The sequence below is a fragment of the Mastacembelus armatus genome, chromosome 15 (genome assembly GCF_900324485.2).
Source record: "Mastacembelus armatus chromosome 15, fMasArm1.2, whole genome shotgun sequence".
Classification (NCBI taxonomy): Eukaryota; Metazoa; Chordata; class Actinopteri; order Synbranchiformes; family Mastacembelidae; genus Mastacembelus; species Mastacembelus armatus.
Genome location: NC_046647.1, coordinates 2,390,808 through 2,409,794, shown reverse-complemented (window position 1 = coordinate 2,409,794; position 18,987 = coordinate 2,390,808). Strand labels below are relative to the sequence as shown.

General features: G+C 41.1%; 2 protein-coding genes across 5 annotated transcripts; one reads left to right on the top strand and one right to left on the bottom strand.

Moving 5' to 3' along the window:
* Positions 1-195: 195 nt before the first annotated feature.
* LOC113131454 (uncharacterized) lies at positions 196-6,501 on the bottom strand. Of its 2 annotated transcripts, XM_026308712.2 has the most exons (7): positions 5,940-6,077; positions 4,787-4,918; positions 4,094-4,166; positions 3,753-3,879; positions 3,296-3,424; positions 2,434-2,962; positions 196-2,357 (listed from the first exon to the last, which is right to left on the bottom strand). In XM_026308712.2, exons 2-7 carry the CDS (start codon positions 4,878-4,880, stop codon positions 1,888-1,890), a joined length of 1,422 nt encoding a protein of 473 aa, XP_026164497.1. In that variant the 5' UTR covers positions 4,881-4,918; positions 5,940-6,077; the 3' UTR covers positions 196-1,887. The 2 variants fall into 2 exon arrangements, with proteins under 2 accessions (XP_026164497.1, XP_026164496.1); XM_026308711.2 differs by lacking the exon at positions 4,787-4,918 and having other exon boundaries at positions 4,094-4,203; positions 5,940-6,501.
* Positions 6,103-18,765, top strand: nvl (nuclear VCP like). 3 transcript variants are annotated; one of them, XM_026308709.2, is made up of 24 exons: positions 6,103-6,240; positions 7,416-7,490; positions 7,624-7,694; positions 8,314-8,366; positions 8,544-8,634; positions 8,786-8,843; positions 9,035-9,280; positions 10,017-10,125; positions 10,599-10,675; positions 10,862-10,996; positions 11,126-11,227; positions 11,547-11,664; positions 11,927-12,071; positions 12,410-12,722; positions 12,923-13,141; positions 13,544-13,648; positions 13,969-14,031; positions 14,322-14,441; positions 14,918-15,017; positions 16,574-16,680; positions 17,265-17,341; positions 17,577-17,671; positions 17,908-18,005; positions 18,619-18,765. In XM_026308709.2, the coding sequence occupies exons 2-24, from the start codon at positions 7,434-7,436 to the stop codon at positions 18,658-18,660; spliced, it is 2,601 nt and encodes an 866-aa protein (XP_026164494.1). In that variant the 5' UTR covers positions 6,103-6,240; positions 7,416-7,433; the 3' UTR covers positions 18,661-18,765. The 3 variants fall into 3 exon arrangements, with proteins under 3 accessions (XP_026164494.1, XP_026164495.1, XP_026164493.1); XM_026308710.2 differs by lacking the exon at positions 6,103-6,240 and adding an exon at positions 6,808-6,945 and having other exon boundaries at positions 10,023-10,125; XM_026308708.1 differs by lacking the exon at positions 6,103-6,240 and adding an exon at positions 6,808-6,945.
* The last annotated feature ends 222 nt before the right edge of the window (positions 18,766-18,987 follow it).

Here is an 18,987-nt window from a genome sequence, read left to right as displayed (position 1 = left end):
ACTAAAGACACTGGACAACACTGCACAAATATATACCATTATTATAAGGACCTGATATATAACGGCTATGTTGCTACATAACGGCTATGTTGCTACTGTTTTGTTAATTGTTTTTTTTGTTTTGATCCCTGCACACATTTTGTCAATTTTCTATAGCTCTCTTAATGAAACCAACAATGATTTTTCAGCAAAGAACTACTTGCATTTCTATGAGTTGGATTTCTGAAGTGACCCTTGTATTAGTGTTTTTGAAGGTTTGTCTCATTCCAAATGTAAGTAACTGAGAGTTGTGCCAATAAGATACAATAACACTTAATGCACATTAGATGCATAATAATATGTACAGTACCTTATGGCCCTTTCTTATGGAGGAGCAATAGTCCCTAACATTATAACATTAATATTCACAAAGCCCTTAGACACAACACGTGGCACCCGCAGCCATCAAGATCAACTCATCTGCAGTTCTGAAGACAGATCCAAGAACTGTATCTAAAATTGGTATGTTTTTCTCTGTTGTTTCTCAGTGGGGTATATTTAGTATATGAGGAGTGGTTGTACATGTTGTATATTGGATTCTGAATTTTGTCCTTTGTCATACATGGTCTTATACTTCCAGGTACACCAGACAGAATAAGGTTTGTGCTGCTTCCTGTCATAATCTATATCACCAATACTGACATTACATGATTCGTTAATTTCAGTGGATATTTTGGATTAATGCCAGTAGTCACTATTAGATAGTCATGTTGAAGGTCCTGGATGTCAAATTTATGTCACACCTCAGGTAAAAAGAAATTTGTTGGTGGTAACTGAACAAGTAGAGGGAGATTCCTTTGGCAAATCTACATTTAACCAAAACTAATGTGTGTTTCGCCCAAAAAAAAGAGTGGCTGGTGTTTACACCACCAAGTGTGAAGAGCTACACAGTTGCCAGCCAGTGGAGAAATAGCTGTGTGTGTGTGAGAGTGTATGAGTGTGAGACTACCTAGTGGGAAGAGCGGAACAACCAGCAGCAGAGAAACCACCAGGGCTGAAGTATTTCTGTGGTGTTAAAAGATGGAATAAAAGGACTTTTGAACTGTGTACTGTGTACTGTGTGTGTGTGTGTGTGTGTCAGGCCATGAAGATACCACATTAGCAGAGAACATCACACACCACATTTTGAAACAACTGAACTCTCACTATCTAGGCTCAACATGAGATTTATTTATTTTGGCATTGATTCCCCTGATAATCTATATTCTGTGAAACTTTTCCTGAGAATGTTGCTAATGATGAAAGCAATATAAAGGTCTCCTTCATTATCACCCTTTCATTCGTGATTTTATGATGGTTAATAAAATGGCAGTTTAAAAGAACTTAAAGGCTAATTTCAGATAAATGTAAAAACAAAGGGTCACCCCCTCCCCACCTAACCTGAAATCACAAATGTGCAGCCAGCTACTAGGTTGTGTGTTCTTTAATTCTTGTCATAAATATATTAGCTACAATATGATAAACTTAATCATAACTTTGGTAGTGAAAAAGCTGTTCACCTAAAGCTGGATGTAATTCTGACTAGGTAGATAACCATCTTCAAATACTGTGTGAATGCTCCTGGGAGGTTAGAATGCAACTTATCAGCCATATGTGAGTGTGTCCTGTTTAAGTCTGTTATCCAAAACTTGCTGAAGTAATTCCTGAGCGCAAGTTGAGCTGATTTTGAACTCTGTGCACAACGTTGGGCATGTGCATTACAATCTTCTTTTACTCTTTTAAATCTGACACATATACTTAAGTTACACCTTGACTTACACTCGGCCTGTAAGTTGTATCGATTTTGGACTTGTCAAGTAATTTTGTCATTAGTAATTTACATACATGTAAAGGAGCCCTAAGGATGTGTCACTTTTTGTGAGGTTCAACAATGACAAAGCTCTGTGCCAGTTGCTCCTCCTCTCCTCGGCCTGTTTCCTCTCCTTCCTGCCCCATGCTGCCTTCACCTTTACAGCACTCACAGTCTGCTGCTCTGACAGTCACTGGTGAAGAGTGACACATGTTGGGCTGTTTTGGACCTTTCATTGTTGCTGAATCATGCTGAAAGGATTTGGCACATCTGTTGGCACCATGGCTCACCACTGAGCCTGTCTCCATCACAGGCTTCCTGAGATTCTGCTCCTCTGCCTCTCTCTCTGTGCTCACCTTTCTCTCTTTCTCCTCATTTGCTTTCTCCTCTTTCTTGTTCTCTTCCTTTCGCTTCACCTCTTCTTTGGTCTCCTGCATGCAGAGCTGGCCCATTCGCTCTGACAACTCTTTCAGTTCCTGCTGCTCCTCCAAGGAGCTTAGAGATGAAAGCTCCACTTTGGTTTGTTCATCTATGAAAATCAGATTTTCAGATTTATATTACAGATAACAACACTGATGTCGCAAGTGTGTGTGTGTGTGTGTCACCTGCTGCAGCCTGTTGCTCTCCAGTCTTCAGGCTCTGCCCTGCTGTAGATCCTGCTCTCAGTGTGATGTGCAGGGAGAGGGCCTGGGGGCCATTCAACTCATCATCAAGTCGGCTTCTGTCACCATTACTGAAACTGCCGGTGGCGGTGGTTCCCAAAGTGGTGGTCCCACCACTGGTCCTATAATCACTGCCATTGTCAACAAACACTTCATCATCTTTGCTACCATCATTTTTCCTGTATGCAGTTGAAGCAGCAGCTTTGGTTCCTTTAATACAGTCTCTTTTGGGGGGGCCAGCAACTTTACCATCATCACTGTGGTTATCAGTGGCAATATGATCATCTTTACTGGTGCTCCTGCTGCTGTTTGCTGAATGAGGTTTGTCTGGTATGAGAGGGCGGCCCCTGAAGGCCAGGTCAGGGTAGGTTATCTGCATCTCCATAATAGACTGATCTACGCTGATGAGGTGGCACTGTTGAGGCTTGGGCTGGGGTTTCATTGTGAGCCTGGTTCCTAAGTATAGAGGTAGCTGGAGAAATAAAACAGAGCTGCTTCAGTACAGACTGCAGCTGCTTACAGCTGTTGTTTCTCAGTGGGGTATATAGTTCAGATCATGCTTTATACACTTTACACTTTATATTATATGTACAACTGTACAATACAGTAAATGAGTAGTACTGGTACATATGTTGTATGCTGCTAATATTTATTACTAATGCTAAAATGTCTCTTAAAAGCAGCATGAAACCACTGTGTATGATATTTATTTCTTATTTCATTCCAACTGCTTTGCTTTCAGCTCCTTCTGTTGCTTTTCTCCCTCCTTCTCCACACAATCAACCTCTCCCAGCCTCTGCAATACCTCTTTTTTATCTGCCTCTTCCTTCTTCATTTTGTCCTTTTCCTCTTCCTTTAGTCCTGTTATTTTGTTTTCTATATCTTCCTCCAGTTTTATAGGCCCCACTCTTCTCTGGAGAACCTCCATCCACTCCTGCAGTGCAAGATCAATTCATCACATGGAACCTATGAAATGACGCTGAGAGTCTCATGTCCTATGGCTGCCATTTGTTTGTATATGCATCTTAGCTAGAGCACAGTGAAATACACTGTGTATTGCATGCAATGTAATGGCATGTAAGGAGAGACCATGACCTATGTGTGCTCAATCACTGTTCAAAACAAAAAGCCATTCAAATATATTAGCATAATGTGGGATGTCTTTATTTTTTTCAACATTAATTTCTAAATGTCAACTTCTATCATATTGAACTTGTCAGTGCATCCTGGGACTATATTCCTCTTTTAATTTCTGCTCTTACTTGTTGCCCCAGCTGATCCTTCTCCACAAGCTCCAGAAAGTGGTAACACTCCACCCTGGCCAGCAGCAGCTCAAAGCCCAATAGCATGGCTCTCTCTGGGTTAGCATCCTCACTCAGCCTGAACTCACTGAAACAAGAGAAGAGTACACCAAATACAATAATTTGCAGCTGTTAGAATCTGAATCCAGCATGTTGTCCAGATGTATGTGTTCCCCATATCAGTGCATAGGTTTCTCTCATGCATTTGCCTAGATTGGCATGGAGACTGTCTGTGTGACTTTATGACTGCTATAGTATGTACTGTCACTCTTATTTGGGTTCTTCTTTTCCTTGTTCCTCACCTTTGTGGAGTGTCAGCATGGGGCAGGTAACCAATAGAAGCCAGGACTGACTTAATAGTAGAGCTGCTGAGAACTGGCAGGAGACAGTAAACAAATGGACCTGTAAAAGTCTGAAAGAGACACAGATAAATACATATATATATATATATATATTAGCTAATTCCAATTAATGAAATGACCATCTGTCAAGGATCCATTTAACCTGTTCATTAAGTAGTTGTGACCACTCATCACACTTGTCTGATGAGTGAACTATTCTGTGGAGACACTAGCTGTGTCCTGATTCGATACTATGCACTAATCCTAAGCAGGTTTTCAGTGTGTAAAGTATAAAATGAAATAGACCAAGTATGTACCTATGTGCTGCAAAGGTACACTGATGCAAAATGCAAGGAAATTAAAAAGGAGGAGTTGTTCACAGCTCATTTCAGGGGTGGTGAGACACCAACAGAACAGAGTACACATTTTGATGTGTCTGTGAAGTTTAACTGTCAGTGACATACAAAAGATATAGTTTGATGAAGCCTGGAAAGTCATATCAGCTGCTACAAAAATAAACAGAATTTCACAGCAGTGGTAGGGACTTCTAACTTCTAAATGTAATAATAATAATACATTTATTTTATAACACACTTTATATTATAACAAAATCTCAAAGTGCTACAATTTAAGAATTTAAGGTTTTGAGGCCACATTTAAAAGCATCCACAGATTGTGGTGTCCTCAGATGGTCTGGGAGAGCATTCCACAGACTGGGAGCGGCTGAGCAGAAAGCCCGATCTCCCATAGTATGGAGCTTGGTCCTAGGGGGTTTCAGGAGATATGCTGAAACAGAATGGGGGGTACGTGTAGAGCATTGTGGGGAGAGGAGTTTCTTGAAGTAGGGGGAGCGTCACTATGGATACACTTGTGGGTGAGGAGAGAAACCTTGTACTCAATCCTGAACGAGACAGGGAGCCAATGCAGCAATTTAAGGATGGGAGTGGTATGATCATATAATGTCAGTGTGTTACTTTTAGTGTTAATATGCTTTCAGGTGTTTTCCTACTACATCACCTTTCTACCACATCCTGCACTGGTTTCTCTGCAGGAAGGGGAAGAACTCATAAAGCCACAAAGATCTGTAATGCTGTGTAAAGTTTTTTTCCACAGTAGTGGCAGAGTGTTGTTGGTTGCTCCATCTTTCTGTCAGCTCAACACTAACAAAACAGGTTTTAATGTAACCCTTGCGCAAGCATTCCAAGTTTCCTACAAAGTGCTGGGTAATGCAGCAGGCTGATTTCTCTGACATCTACTCATCAGAAACATGCTCTTCAGAGAAAGAAGTCTTGCTGATTCCATGCAGTGTTCAATTACAAACAGACTTTAGCTGAAAACTTAAGTCTTAATACACAGTATCCACTGACATGATTAAGGCTTTCAGGCTTTGTTATCATATTACTGGCAGTAGTGTAATGTATGAAATGCCAAGTCAAAATATTTTTAGTTCCCATATGCTACCAGAGTACTTTAGCTTTTAGTTTTAAATTTTAGCTTTTTCATTGACAACTTTATTTTTCAGATTTAGAAAAGCACCGACCCTGAACTGACTCATTAGGGAACGAGATTTTTTTTGAAAAACTGATTTAGATGTAGCCCAGGTGTCTGGTGAATAAAACTGTAGAATTCAGAAGTAAGTCATTCACAATTACAGTCCAAACACAGATCTATAACAATGAAATATATAGATGGTTTTTGATTAGAAAAAGTGGTGTTAGTGTTGATTTAAATTCCAGACATGATGTCATAAGTTACCTGGAAGGTGGGCGTGGCACGAGACATAAAGAAAGAAAAGAAAAAGTGCTACCTTAAGAGTCTTGATTTCTTTCTTCCAGGGCTGAACAAACAGATTGATGCAGAGTGTTTCGAGCAGCTCGGTGGCTTTAATGAAAGCAGACAGGTGTTTCCTGCTGTCAGTGCCCAGGGACTGACGGCCATCGCTCACAGCCTGGTAGAATGGGAACACGGTGAAAATCCCTCCGGGTTCAGGTTCCTTCACCAAGTACTGAGCCGCGTTCTTCAGCAGCCTGGCATCGTGGCACGGTCGAACCTCGGTACACGGCTGAAGGTAGCAGTTCACATAAGCCTCATAAAGCTCCTGGCGGGAGGTAGGTTCTACTGGCCTGGTACCGTCCTTCATGACTGTTACACCAAACAGCACACTGCCGAACTCAAATGAGGAAGTATAGCTGTCAAACAGCCTGACGAGGAAGTGAAAGTGAGAGCAGTTCTGCCACTGCTTGTATTTCCAGATATGACGGTTTAAATAGTTCCCTTAAACACCTGCTTTATCTGTAGGCCTGACCTGAGGGGAAAGAACATTTCTGTGGATTATAAAACAGCTAAATAACATACATAAAAAATAATATACTATTGCAACTATTTTTAGCTACATCAGAAAAGCTGTTGCTTAATTCGTTGATGTTACATAAGAAGCATTATGCTTTACTTGTTACAGCGTTGCGGTGTAGTTCTAACTGTGCTGTAATTTCTAATTTGTATACATTCTTTTATACATTACAGCATTTTTTAGCAATCACATTTACATGTGAGGCTCACTATTAGACAAGGTGGAAAATTCAGAAATAATATATTTCTTCTTTAGAAACCCAGTGTTGGACAAGAAAGGGAACCTTTTATTTTGAAAACCCTCACCCGGATATGTTCATTGTGGTTTCCGGGATAAGTAGTGTGCTTTGTTGTCACGTTGCCCGAGTCTTGGTTCATGATCAGTTTAACAGACAAATTGGTGATTAGAGAGAAGAACAAAGAGAAGAAGTGGTGACAGCTGGGAATGGGCTTGTGTTCCTGAGGTGTGTAAAGACATCGCGATGTTAAAACTGGCTCTTATGTTGGATTTTAACCAGTGAGACTGTGTGTGTTTGGATTGGGTCCAGTACTTACCGTTCGTTATTGGGCAAAGGAAATTTCACTGTAGCCTGAAATCCGGAGGACAAACTTGCTTTTCCAAGATCATAGTATTTTTATTATTGTGTGTGAGATGCTCTTGCTAATAATCGCCTTTCTCTCTCCTGGTGGGTGGTGTTTTTATTGTCTCTGTAACTTATTCTCATGCTTAATAGAAAAGTTAGTCATTTAGCAGTTTTTTATCTCAGTATAAAGCTGTAGTTGTATTTGCTCACATGGATTTAAATGTATTGTAAGCTCTGATTCCAGGCTTAGCAGGATGCAGTTTTTTGAAAGTACTCATTAAAGACAGTATGGTATTTGATGCAAATGTGGAACTGAGTTTCTCGTTTTGTGAATATGTGTGTTGGTCCAGGCTTAGAGAAGCTCAGACATGAAGAACAGAGGTGGTGGCTGGGTGGATTCTCGGCTCAGACAGAGAGTGGAGCAGGTACCAGTCCGCCTCCTCAGCCCATTTCCCAGGGCTGTATGTTGAACATACCGCAATTGTTTCTTCTATACAACATCACATGCTGTGTTACACGCACTGTCGTACTGTGTTTCATGATACACTGTGTTTTCAGTATTTGGAGTCCAGCAGCAGTGAGTATGTGGACATTTCAGCCATGGCTCTGGACCTTCAAAAACTGTACAGGTAAGTTCATCACAACAGTGATTTGGTCTGGCTCAGACTCAAGCCAAGGCTGATTAATGTAGCTTTGAGCTCTCTGTAGTCAGCTAAAGATTCAATAAATGAACACTTACACTTTTGTTAAAATGTATGAAGGATTTCACTTTCCTGAAAGCTGTTCACTTACTCAAAAATGTATATGCATGCTATGAAATACCTCTCAGATTTAATAGATAAGATAAGAAAACCTTTATTTGTCCCACAATGGGGAAATTGCAACAGCAAAGTACAAGTACACAGCAGAGTGGCAGAAGTAGCAAAGATTTAAGATAAATAAGAAATTAAAAGTATTAAAAATACTAAGGGGAATAAAACTATAAAGCTGCAAAACTATAAGTGTGTACAATATGTCCCTATGGGTATGTACAATATATGGACATCGATGGATAAATAAATACCAGGTAAAGTGACTACAGTATATTGCACTGATGGTGATTCACCTTATAGACACAAACAAATACATAAACTATAGCCCCAAAGTGAGCCCTGTCTAGCTTAATTTGCTTAATTTGGTTTATACTGACATATAAGTATAAATTAATTAAAGGCCAGCTTTTGGTAATGAAGATTGGTTTGTCCTTAGGTTGGAGTATGGCAGAAGAAACAAGACAGCGTTTAGGATTCAAGTGGAGAAAGGTAAGAGGCAAGAGTGAAATGATTCCTTATTATGCTGGGACTTACACATGTTTTCAGGGTGATTATGTTAAACTGTACATTCACACTGGAGTCACATCTGAGAGTAAGTGCTCAAATGCCTGTTTTGGAATATGACAACTGGCAAGAGTTGTGATTTGTCCCATCTGCCTCGCCTAGTGTATGATGCAGTCATGAAGGGGTCTGGGTTGAATGATCTGGAGAGCAAACACTTGGCTAAGAGAGCTAAGCACAGCCACAATGACACTGGGTAAATGCTACTCTCTTCTTCTTGCCTGTTTTGGGCCAGCAAGACTGTGTTTTCGTTTTTTAAATTTTTTTACCTAATGGCTCTAAGCACTCTTTATCTCTACTCACTTTTTAAAATGTACAGCTAACACCATACAAACCTGTGTTCACAGTGAAGGCAGCAGCAGCTCAGAGGAGTCCTCTGGCAGTGACCACATTGTAGAAAATGCTGTAAGTAAGGTTATATCTGATGGCACTGATGTATTGGTCATAGAAATTTAACGAGGGAAGGCTGTTATTATTATGTCCTTCAACCCATGCAGTGCTTTAGTTGAAAAATAGCTAACCCTGTGGCTCAGAGTTTCTGGTCAAACACAGGCTTGGTAAAAGCTTTTGTTGTTGCTGCTTTTTGCTATCTACAGCCCACCAACCACATGAATAGCTCTCTTGCATCTTTGTACCGGAAAGGAGACCCTGACTCCCGCACCTCTTCACCGAGGAGAGGTCAGTCCACTGCTGGCAGTCCAGCCGTCACAGCCGACCTCCTCCCCAATACAGGGACGCTGGTCTCCACAGGAGGCTGGTTCATCGACACAGGCAGAGGTCCCAAGAGGAGCAACGTCCTCATAGACCTGTGTGATGATGAACCCACTAATGGTGCAACAAATGTATGTACCTGTGAAGGTCATGTCTGTTCACTTAGATGCAGAACAGGTGACATCCTGTAAGTGTTAGTAGCAGGTGTTAACTGTGTGATCTCAGTTTCCTCTACCTCAAAGGCACAGTAAGTGCAGTACAGAGTTAGTGTAGTAGACACTTACTGTAGTACAGTGTTATGAAGTATGGAAATGAACTGACACCTATCCAGCATTCAGCATAAAATTAATTTAGTTGGGATCATAGATGTTGTGTCTTTACATAGGGTCTATGAAGCTGTATCTGTTAAGCTCATCTGGCTCAAACAAGGTGCAGCAACCTTATTGGCAAAGGTTTTTTCTGGTGTAACATTTCTATGGTTGTCTTGATTTAATTTGCGTATCATAGAGGCCCCTCTTCCATCATGGTACATACATGAAATTGTTTTTTACCAGTTCATGATTTTTGCAACCTTTGTGGATGTGCGTTGGGTTTGGAGTCTACAGTCACAGTTTGAATAGTTTTAAATGATCACTGGAAATGAATGAAATGTGTGGCTGATGAGAACGAAGGTGCTCAAACATCAGGGCAGAATTTCTTCTTACTTGCCACAAAACATTTGCACCTTAAGATGACAATAAGTTGAGTGAGGAAGGAACACACTGAGATTAGTGTGGACAGCTGGAAATCTGCCCTGATTCATTTTTACTTTGTGCCAAGTATTTAGCTGGCACAACCTACGCACCAACTATTGTGTATTTTTGTCAGCAACAGAGAGATCTCTCCCTGCCAGAGCATGAGAAATCTAACAAAAAGTCCAAAAAAAAGACAAAGAGCTCCACTGGAACAGCCGAGTCTCACAGCCTCAACAAGAAAGGTACTACATTGTTTATTTTTAATGTGTAATTATACCAATTATTTTTCACAGGTTTGAACAGCTTTTTTCTCTTAAATGAAATAAATATATAACAACTGCATTTTGTATTTACTCAGGTTATTTTTGTGTAATATTAAAATTTGTTTGATGATCTGAATCATTTAAGTGTGCCAAATAGGCAAAAAAAAAAAAAAAAAAAGAATCTGGAAGGGGGCAAAGACACCATACTACAATGTAGTCTTTATTGTGTTTGAACAGAAAAACGTTGCCTGTGGGGACAGCAAGTAACAAATACATTATTGATTAATATACTGTAGTAGTTTTATTTGTTATATGTTCATTGATTAATTATTTTATTAATTTTTAAAATTGATAGCAGAATTTCATTAGAATAAATTACTACAGTCCACTATGTTGCATTACAAGCACTTTTTTTTTTTTTTTTTTTTTTTTTTTTTCCAATAATTTTTTAGCAAAATTAAACTCACCGGAGCTCCAGTATCCCACTGTGAAGTTTGAAGATGTAGGCGGTAATGAAGAGACATTAACGGTCAGTACCTTTAATGTTGATACTTTGTTGTTTTGCCAAATTGTTTCTCTGGTAAATAAGGATGACTGCCGCGCACAATCCACTAGCACTCACCAAAGGCAGATGTTTTTAAAGGTTTAACTTAGCAAAGTCTTGTCATCCATTTGTATTGCAATTGTCCCTCTCTGATATTCAACATTGCTGCAGGAGGTGTGTAAGCTGCTGATCCACATGCGACACCCAGAGGTTTACCAGCAGCTTGGAATGGTTCCTCCGAGCGGCTTCCTCCTCCATGGACCTCCTGGCTGTGGAAAGACCCTGCTGGCCCAAGCTGTGGCCGGGGTGAGTACTGCATAACACAGTTGCAGTGTGTTGAGTTCTCAGGGCCACCATAGTTACTACACATTTTTTTTATCATGTGAGATGAAGTCATATGTATTTTTTTATTGTTCTGGTGATTGTGTGTTCCAGGAGCTGCAGCTGCCCATGCTGAAGGTGTCTGCTCCAGAGCTGGTGTCCGGAGTGTCTGGCGAGTCTGAACAGAAGCTCAGAGAGCTGTTTGAACTGGCCGTGGTCAGTGCTTCTGTTACAGACCACACCATAAGCAGGAGTTCTGTGTATCAGAACATTCAATATGAAATACAAGAATGGGCACTACATTACAGTAAAGGGCCAAGTATTAGTTTTATTTAGAATTGACATCAAAATAATAATAAAGCTAAATGTTCCGGTTATGTAGAGCCTAGAGGACAGCAGATACAGGAACCCACATAGTACAGTGACTTTCCTTTAGTACAGCTGCTACTGTGTAGCTGGTATTACTGATGAATGATAAATAATGCTGACCACATCTTACTCTCTCAACATTTTTGTTTCTTTTGTCCTCTTGCAGAGCTCTGCACCATGTATCCTGTTTATAGATGAGATAGATTCCATCACCCCTAAGAGAGAGGTGGCTTCTAAAGATATGGAGAGGAGGATTGTAGCCCAGCTGCTAACATGCATGGATGGTACGACGTATAAGAAGTCTTGCATTGAAGCATAGATGACTGTCAGCATTGGCCGTATTGATTGGGCAACACGTCTTCATACTTTACAGATTTTTTAGTTTTTTTTTCCTGTACTTGCTCTTTATTTGACGGAGCATTTATCGTTTTAAGCCTGTATTAAAGATTTCTTTGTCTCATGAACCACTAAGAGGAAATGTGTGCAAGTGTCTAGTATGAAAGATAACATTACATTTTAATATGTTTTCCTGTTTCCTTGTGACAGATATGAACAGTCAGATCCTGACAAATCAGGTCCTGGTCATCGGTGCCACCAACAGGCCAGACTCCCTGGACCCCGCCCTGCGCAGAGCCGGACGCTTTGACAGAGAGATCTGCCTGGGGATACCAGATGAAGCAGCTCGTCTTAGGTAAGCTATACCTATGATGATTAATTAATGGATTCAACAAACAGTTTTAGTTGAACTTTACATGCTGATTTTGTCATAGCTCCATATATGGTCTTCACATCTCCAGATTCTCCGTAGACTTACTGCTGATGAGTTTGAAATTGTTCACAATTGAGTTTCACAACGTCAGCAGCTGTGCTGAAACAAAAGCTTTGAGAAAGCATTTTTCTTCTTCATCTTTTGCTTTTAACTTCTTTCATGTGTTCAGTAAATTCTCCCTTCTTTGAAGTGAACATGTGGATGTATGCATATGAACACAGTCTCATACTGTTTAATCATAATGCTTGGTGCTTTGTCAGGATCTTGAGGACATTGTGTCGAAAGCTAAAGCTGCCAGAAGACTTCGACTACCACCAACTGGCCCGGCTCACCCCAGGATATGTAGGCGCTGACCTCATGGCTCTTTGCCGTGAAGCTGCCATGAGTGCTGTAAACAGGGTGCTGCTGGAAATTAGAGGACAGCCACAAAGCCAAAACCTCAGTTCTACTAAAGATCTGTTATCAAGCGGCATTCTACCTGAGGCTGATGTGGCAGATAGAGAGGTCAGACTGCAGCAGGCAACAGACATCACTCCTGTATCTCAGGAAGATTCAGGACAGAATCCCCTGCAGGTATAAGTAGCAGCAGCGACACACCTAACAAGCTCCCCCAGTGGTAACACAGTTTTTTTTCTTTTCACTAAAACCTTTGTTATTATTTGTACAGATAGATGCTCTAACAGAATGTAAGTGAGGTATCTGTGGACTCAAAGACATTGGCATTGTATGTCATAGGACTAGTTATCTGATAAGTTGTGTGCTGTGTCCAACAGAGGGAGCTGTGGCACCTGCTGCTCCTGCTGAAGAACACAGAGAAGCTGTCAGACGAAGAGCTGGGCAGCCTGTCCATCCTTATGTCAGACTTCCAGGCCTCTCTGGCCACTGTCCAACCCTCTGCCAAGAGGGAGGGCTTTGCCACTGTACCTGATGTCACCTGGGAGGATGTGGGAGCCCTGCAGGACATCAGAGAGGAGCTAACCATGGCCATACTGGTATCAGCCTGAGTAGAATTTTAATCCTCACTGGAATTAAACTGAAGAATTAACACCTTAATCAGAGACGTCACATTTGCATATCTTATGACTCCCGACTTAGCTGTGGAAGTTTTTTTTATTTTCCTAGCAAACCTCTGCAATATCTCGGACTCTCTTCTTTTCTTGAATTGGATCTTCTTTTGTTAACACATTTTATCTCTTTAACTCTTCTAGAGAAAGATTCTACTATACACATTAACAAATCTTCCTTTAAGATGAACAGGCTGGGTTCTTTTGAGAGCAGTGTTTGACTGGAAATGTTGTAAATTGACCCATATTTGACCCTGTCTACTCCCACTGTGCTTATTTTGAGAGTTAAAACAAAATAAGACAGCTGTGTTTGTGTACATTTGTCTGCAGGCCCCTGTGCGTTCCCCAGAGCAGTTCAGAGCTTTAGGACTGAGTGCTCCATCTGGAGTGCTGCTGGCTGGACCTCCAGGATGTGGAAAAACCTTGCTGGCCAAGGTCCTCAACACAGTTGTAGCTGATGCTTAGCTGAGCAACACAGCACTGTCATTTCTTTTATACAGCAGTAATGTATTTACAATGGTTTCTGCAATGGCATTCTGGCACCTTCCAAAAATATTTTCACAAATAATCAGCAGTCAATTTCCTAAATGATTAATTTACTCTGGTTTCTTCTGGCTAGTTAATATTTCTATCCTTCTAGAGACTCTTTTTAATTCACAGGGCTGAGTTCTAACATTTTGATTAATGATGATCTGATTGAAGTATTTGTCATGTCACCTAGCTGTCTCTCCAAAGACTGTGTTGTTTCCTGACAGGCAGTGGCCAATGAGTCAGGCCTCAACTTCATCTCTGTCAAGGGTCCAGAGCTGCTCAACATGGTGAGTCACTGAGCTGCAGCAACATGTTGATATAAGGGGGGCTGCCTGTACATTGTTGTTGCAATCATTCAGTCTGTTGGTGTGCTTGGAGCGGGTGTTTCCTGATGATATGCCCACACTCCCTTTTATTGTTTTCCATTTTTTTCCAACCACGATCTCCTTGTACTAATGTTGTATAAGCTCTTGGAGCAAAAGCTCATCATTTTTATTCCCCACACTGAGTCAGAGTGGGTTGGCTTTGGATTCAGCTGGCTGCACTTATTGATGAGTCTGTGTGTTGGTTCGTGCAGTATGTGGGAGAGAGCGAGCGAGCTGTCAGGCAGGTCTTCCAGAGGGGACGCAACTCAGCTCCTTGTGTCATTTTCTTTGATGAGATTGATGCTCTGTGTCCTCGCCGCTCGGGCTTAGAGGTGAGAGGGATGCATGATTCATATATTTATTTATTTGAATTCTGAGTTCTCAACATGCTAAGTAGAGCTCTGTGTCAAATGTGGAGTCACAAAGTCAAATTCAGTCAACCATGTACAATAAACACAAAACTACAAATATCTAAAAATGAACTAATAGTCAGCTAAGAGCCCTGAGCTGCAGAAGGTGGACAAGTGCACATGGTGTAGACAGTACACTGAGCAAAGGCACAATTCAGTCACACTATATCAAAACAACAGACTTGTGTGTTGCCATGTTAAATTAGAAGCCTACCTTTTACAGAGACCAACTAACCAAATGTTAGTTATTTTTGATCACATCTCTTGGAGCAATGAGAGAAAAGTCCTTGACTGAGCAGTGGAACCATATAATTATACAACAGTATACACAGACAGCTTGTTTACATAGTGACCCGATGATGTGCAGTATTTGTGTGTGTGTGTGCATATGTGTTTAGTCAGGAGCCAGTGTGCGGGTGGTCAACCAGCTGCTCACAGAGATGGATGGTTTAGAGACTCGACGACAGGTCTTCATCATGGCTGCAACAAACAGACCAGGTACAGATCCAGTTTCAGCCTGACCTGAATCCCTCATGGTAACCAGAGACACACTAAAGCCTGAGAACAGCTGCAACAGTTCTTTTAGGCAAATTTTCAACTGGAATATAAAATAACTGAGTATATTTTCTCAAGTATTTCACTTCTATATAATTCAAGTATTTCACTTCTATATAATTTTAATTAACTTTATTTGGGTTTTTAAAAGTTATTATAACTGATAGTGTTATCTATTTAGTTTTTACTTACTTCCACTACATTTGTAACATAGCTGCAAGTTACTTCCCAGTAAAGTACATTGTTAAACAGTAAAGGTGAAACCTGTGGTTCCAAACCAATAATGGTCAAATCCAAAGGACAGGTTATCTAGTATTCTCTGAAATGAGAGGGAAATGTCAAAAGTGACTTATTAGAATCAGAATGAGCTTTATTGCCAAGTGTGTGCGCACACACACACAAGGAATTTGTTTAGGTACGGGGGGGTACTCCAGTGCAAACAGACATAAATACAAATGCTACAAAGGGTCAAACAGTAAACAGAAATGCTACAGAAATGCTACAAAAAACTAAAGAAAAATGCACAGATAACCTGAAAAACAGGATGAAAGGGGAAGTAATTGGTGTGCAAAGAGCAAAAAGGTGCCAGTGTCATAGGTGCAGGTGGTGGAAGGGAATGGTGGAGAGCTACGAGTTTAAGAGTTGGATGGCCTGAGGGAAGAAGCTTCCTTTGTGCCGGGCTGTCTTGATGTTTGGAGCTCTGAAGCGCCGGCCAGAGGGTAAGAGATGGAAGAGGTGGTGGCTCAGGTGGGTGGCAGCCAGAGTGATTTTCTGAGCTCTTTTTCTCACTCTGGAGGTGAACAGGTCTTGGAGGGTGGGTAGGGGAACACCGATGACCTTCTCAGCGGTCCAAACTGTCCTCTGGAGTCTTCGGATGTCTGATTTAGAGGCGGAGCTAAACCAGACAGTGATGGAGGAGAACAGGACAGACTTGATGACCGCTGAGTAGAACTGGGTCAGCAGCATCTGTGGAAGGTTGAACTTCATCAGCTGGTGCAGGAAGTACAACCTCTGCTGGGCCTTTTTCACGTTGGAGTCAATGTGCAGGTTCCACTTCAGGTCCTGAGAGATGGTGGTGCCCAGGAACCTGAATGACTCCGCTTATTTCCATGTTCTTTATGTGACCACTGAGATTTATCTGGTGACCTTCAGGAGCCCATTTCTAGTGTGGCAGCCAAAATAGCTATAGCTCCAACAGTCAAATACTGCTGAAGCATTGATGCATCAGCATCACCAGTTGAATGCCATACATCAGTTACAGCGAATACTTTTACTTTGATATTTTGAGCAGCTTTTGCTGAAAGAAGGAATGTACTTTCATTAGTAGAAATTGAATTGCAGGACTTGTATATTATTTTATTTGCACTAGTAATGTTGTATAGGATCTGAATACTTCTTCCACCACTATTGTTCAGCCTGTAACAATTATTTTTAACTAAAGTCATTATTTGCTGTTGTTCTAAACACTGTGTAGCTGTTGCTGTTTTGTCTGTTGCCAGATATCATTGACCCTGCCATACTGAGACCAGGTCGTCTAGATAAAACCTTATATGTGGGTCTGCCACCTCCAGCAGATCGCCATGCCATCCTACTCACCATTACTAAGGTACACATTTGCCAGAGATAACAGATCACTTTAGGGTTGTTTTATTCCATTGGCAGGCAGCCCCCAAAATGTTAATAGGCGAGTCAGGGACCACTGTCTGTTCATGTAATCCCAGACTGACTTCATGATGCATTCCACTAAGAATGAAGCATCATGAAGTCACCATTGAGAAAACGAAAACTCCTGGTGTGGTCATGCTGCTTTTTCAGAACTTCTATGTATATAGTTTTGTATTTACCTACTAAAGAAAGTGTATTTTAGCAGCATTTTTTTTTTTTTTTAAACTAGCATGACTAGCATCTATCAGAATGCACAGTCAGCATCACAGACTCATCAGTTTATGAGGGTTCAGTTCCTTAACCAACTGGATCCAGGTGTTTAGTAAAGTCTCTTTCCTTGGATCAACCTCCTTTTTTTAGACCCCTATTACCCAGAACAGCTTGCAGTAGAATACCTCATATTTGGCATTTCCTCTTTTTCTGCTTTCTGTTACGAAGGATTACAACCACATCACACACAGTCTTTGAATGCCAGAACAGAACCAGTTGTTAATCTATAAGTGACCTAAAATTGCTGTGTTGCAGAGCGGGACCAAACCTCAGCTGGAGCAGGATGTCAGTCTTGAAGAGATTGCCTTTGATGAGCGCTGTGATTGCTTCACGTAAGGCCAAGCTGGAAATACCAACCATCAGTTACTAATGCTGTCCATATTGTGTCACTGCATGTAATCGTGTATGTAGTGGGCATGTTTGTTCTCAGTTTGCTGTATGAGTTTTCTGCTGGGTGTGGAGCAGATTAGATGCAGAAATACTGATCCATAATGTAGAAACACTGATCCCTAAATCAGATTAACAGAATGAAACCTGATTCAGGGTGTGTGTTAATCTTTGCTACAGTGGAGCTGACCTGACTGCGTTGGTGAGAGAAGCATCTGTTAATGCCCTGAGGGCCTACCTGAAGTCCCAGCCTACCCCAGCTGCTGCCTCTCCTGGTAACTTAACTCCTGCACTGTCTGCACTACCTGCACTCTATTTATTATTAAACCGTGGAGCTGTAATACAATATGGGACCAGAGATAGTAACTGGAGAGATTCCCAGGGTTCAATTTATCATTGAGATCCAGATGTATTAAAGGCACAGTCTGACATGGGAGTAAAATGGTGTGCTTTTGCCTGAACAGAATTCATGCATTCATTAACTCAAAGGTGTGTTTGCCGTTACAAACAGGTCACACATACTCATCTGGCTCTATTGCTGACCTCAGAGTGAGCAAACAGAACTTTGAGGATGCCTTCAAGAAAGTTCGTCCATCTGTGTGCAAAAAGGTAAGGAAGTGTACACAGAACAGGTGTTGCTGCAGTCCATCCAATTAAGTGTAAGTCATTAAGATTAGGAATATTACCAGACCTTTGAGACTTGACAGGTCTTGCCACATACACATTTCAAAACAATTGAGGTTGATTATCCAACTCTAATCTTTAGTAGATTTCCACTGTGCTGTACTGGGATCTCATGCCCTTGTTTGTAGAATAGTTAGTTGTATAGGAACAGTTGTAGGGTAAATGCAGTGGCTCGTCATTACTTGTCCATTTATCTGGCAGTTTTTCACACCCTGCAGAAAATTGTTGTTTATGCCACTGCAGACAGCTCTGTCCTTCCATGTCAGATTATGGCCACATAGCCCCCCTGCTGTCAGGTAACACAACCAGTCCAACCTGTCCCATAATAAAACTGCAACATCAAATCGTTCATTCACACTTCAAACAGTTTATAGTGTGTGTCAGACATGCTGTCCTGTTACACTCGGTCAGTGAGAGCTGGCGTTTGTTTGGAGAGGGCAGAACAGAAGTCCTTCAAGAGGTCCTTTTGAAGCTGCTTGGATTTTGTTGGTGTGAAACCCATAAATTTGCTTTCACTGTACCTATGTTCCCTGTGCAGGACCAGAGGATGTATGAACTGCTCCGAGAATCCCTTGGCTGATAACTGCAAGACCAGCAACAGTTCACCAGTTATACTCACTCAGTCAATCATCACGCCATGTGTGCATATACATTTTATTATGGTTGAATCACAATACTGATTTTTTTTTTTTTTCTTTTAAAATAAAAAAATGTATAGAAACCAAAAACACAGCTGGCCTGTATTCTGACAAATCAGCTACTCTCTCTGACCTCACTCTGAGCTTAGGAAACTCTTTCCATTCAATTACTGTTGGAATGCACACATACTAACGATAGCAGCACACTATATACATACTGCAATTTATTGCTGTTCCTTATCCTAACAAATGATTGGTTTTGTTCACAT

Bases quoted from the DNA above. Each gene is read 5' to 3' on its own strand.
- LOC113131454 (XM_026308711.2), bottom strand. From the start codon at position 6,272: ATGAAGGACGGTACCAGGCCAGTAGAACCTACCTCCCGCCAGGAGCTT. The intron at 3,425-3,752 runs GTAAGAGCAGAA...CTTGCACTGCAG, and splicing joins AGGATCAGCTGGGGCAACAA to GAGTGGATGGAGGTTCTCCA. The intron at 2,358-2,433 runs GTGACACACACA...TGATTTTCATAG, and splicing joins AGAGCAACAGGCTGCAGCAG to ATGAACAAACCAAAGTGGAG.
- nvl (XM_026308709.2), top strand. From the start codon at position 7,434: ATGAAGAACAGAGGTGGTGGCTGGGTGGATTCTCGGCTCAGACAGAGA. The intron at 9,281-10,016 runs GTATGTACCTGT...TATTTTTGTCAG, and splicing joins CCACTAATGGTGCAACAAAT to CAACAGAGAGATCTCTCCCT. The intron at 10,126-10,598 runs GTACTACATTGT...ATAATTTTTTAG, and splicing joins TCACAGCCTCAACAAGAAAG to CAAAATTAAACTCACCGGAG.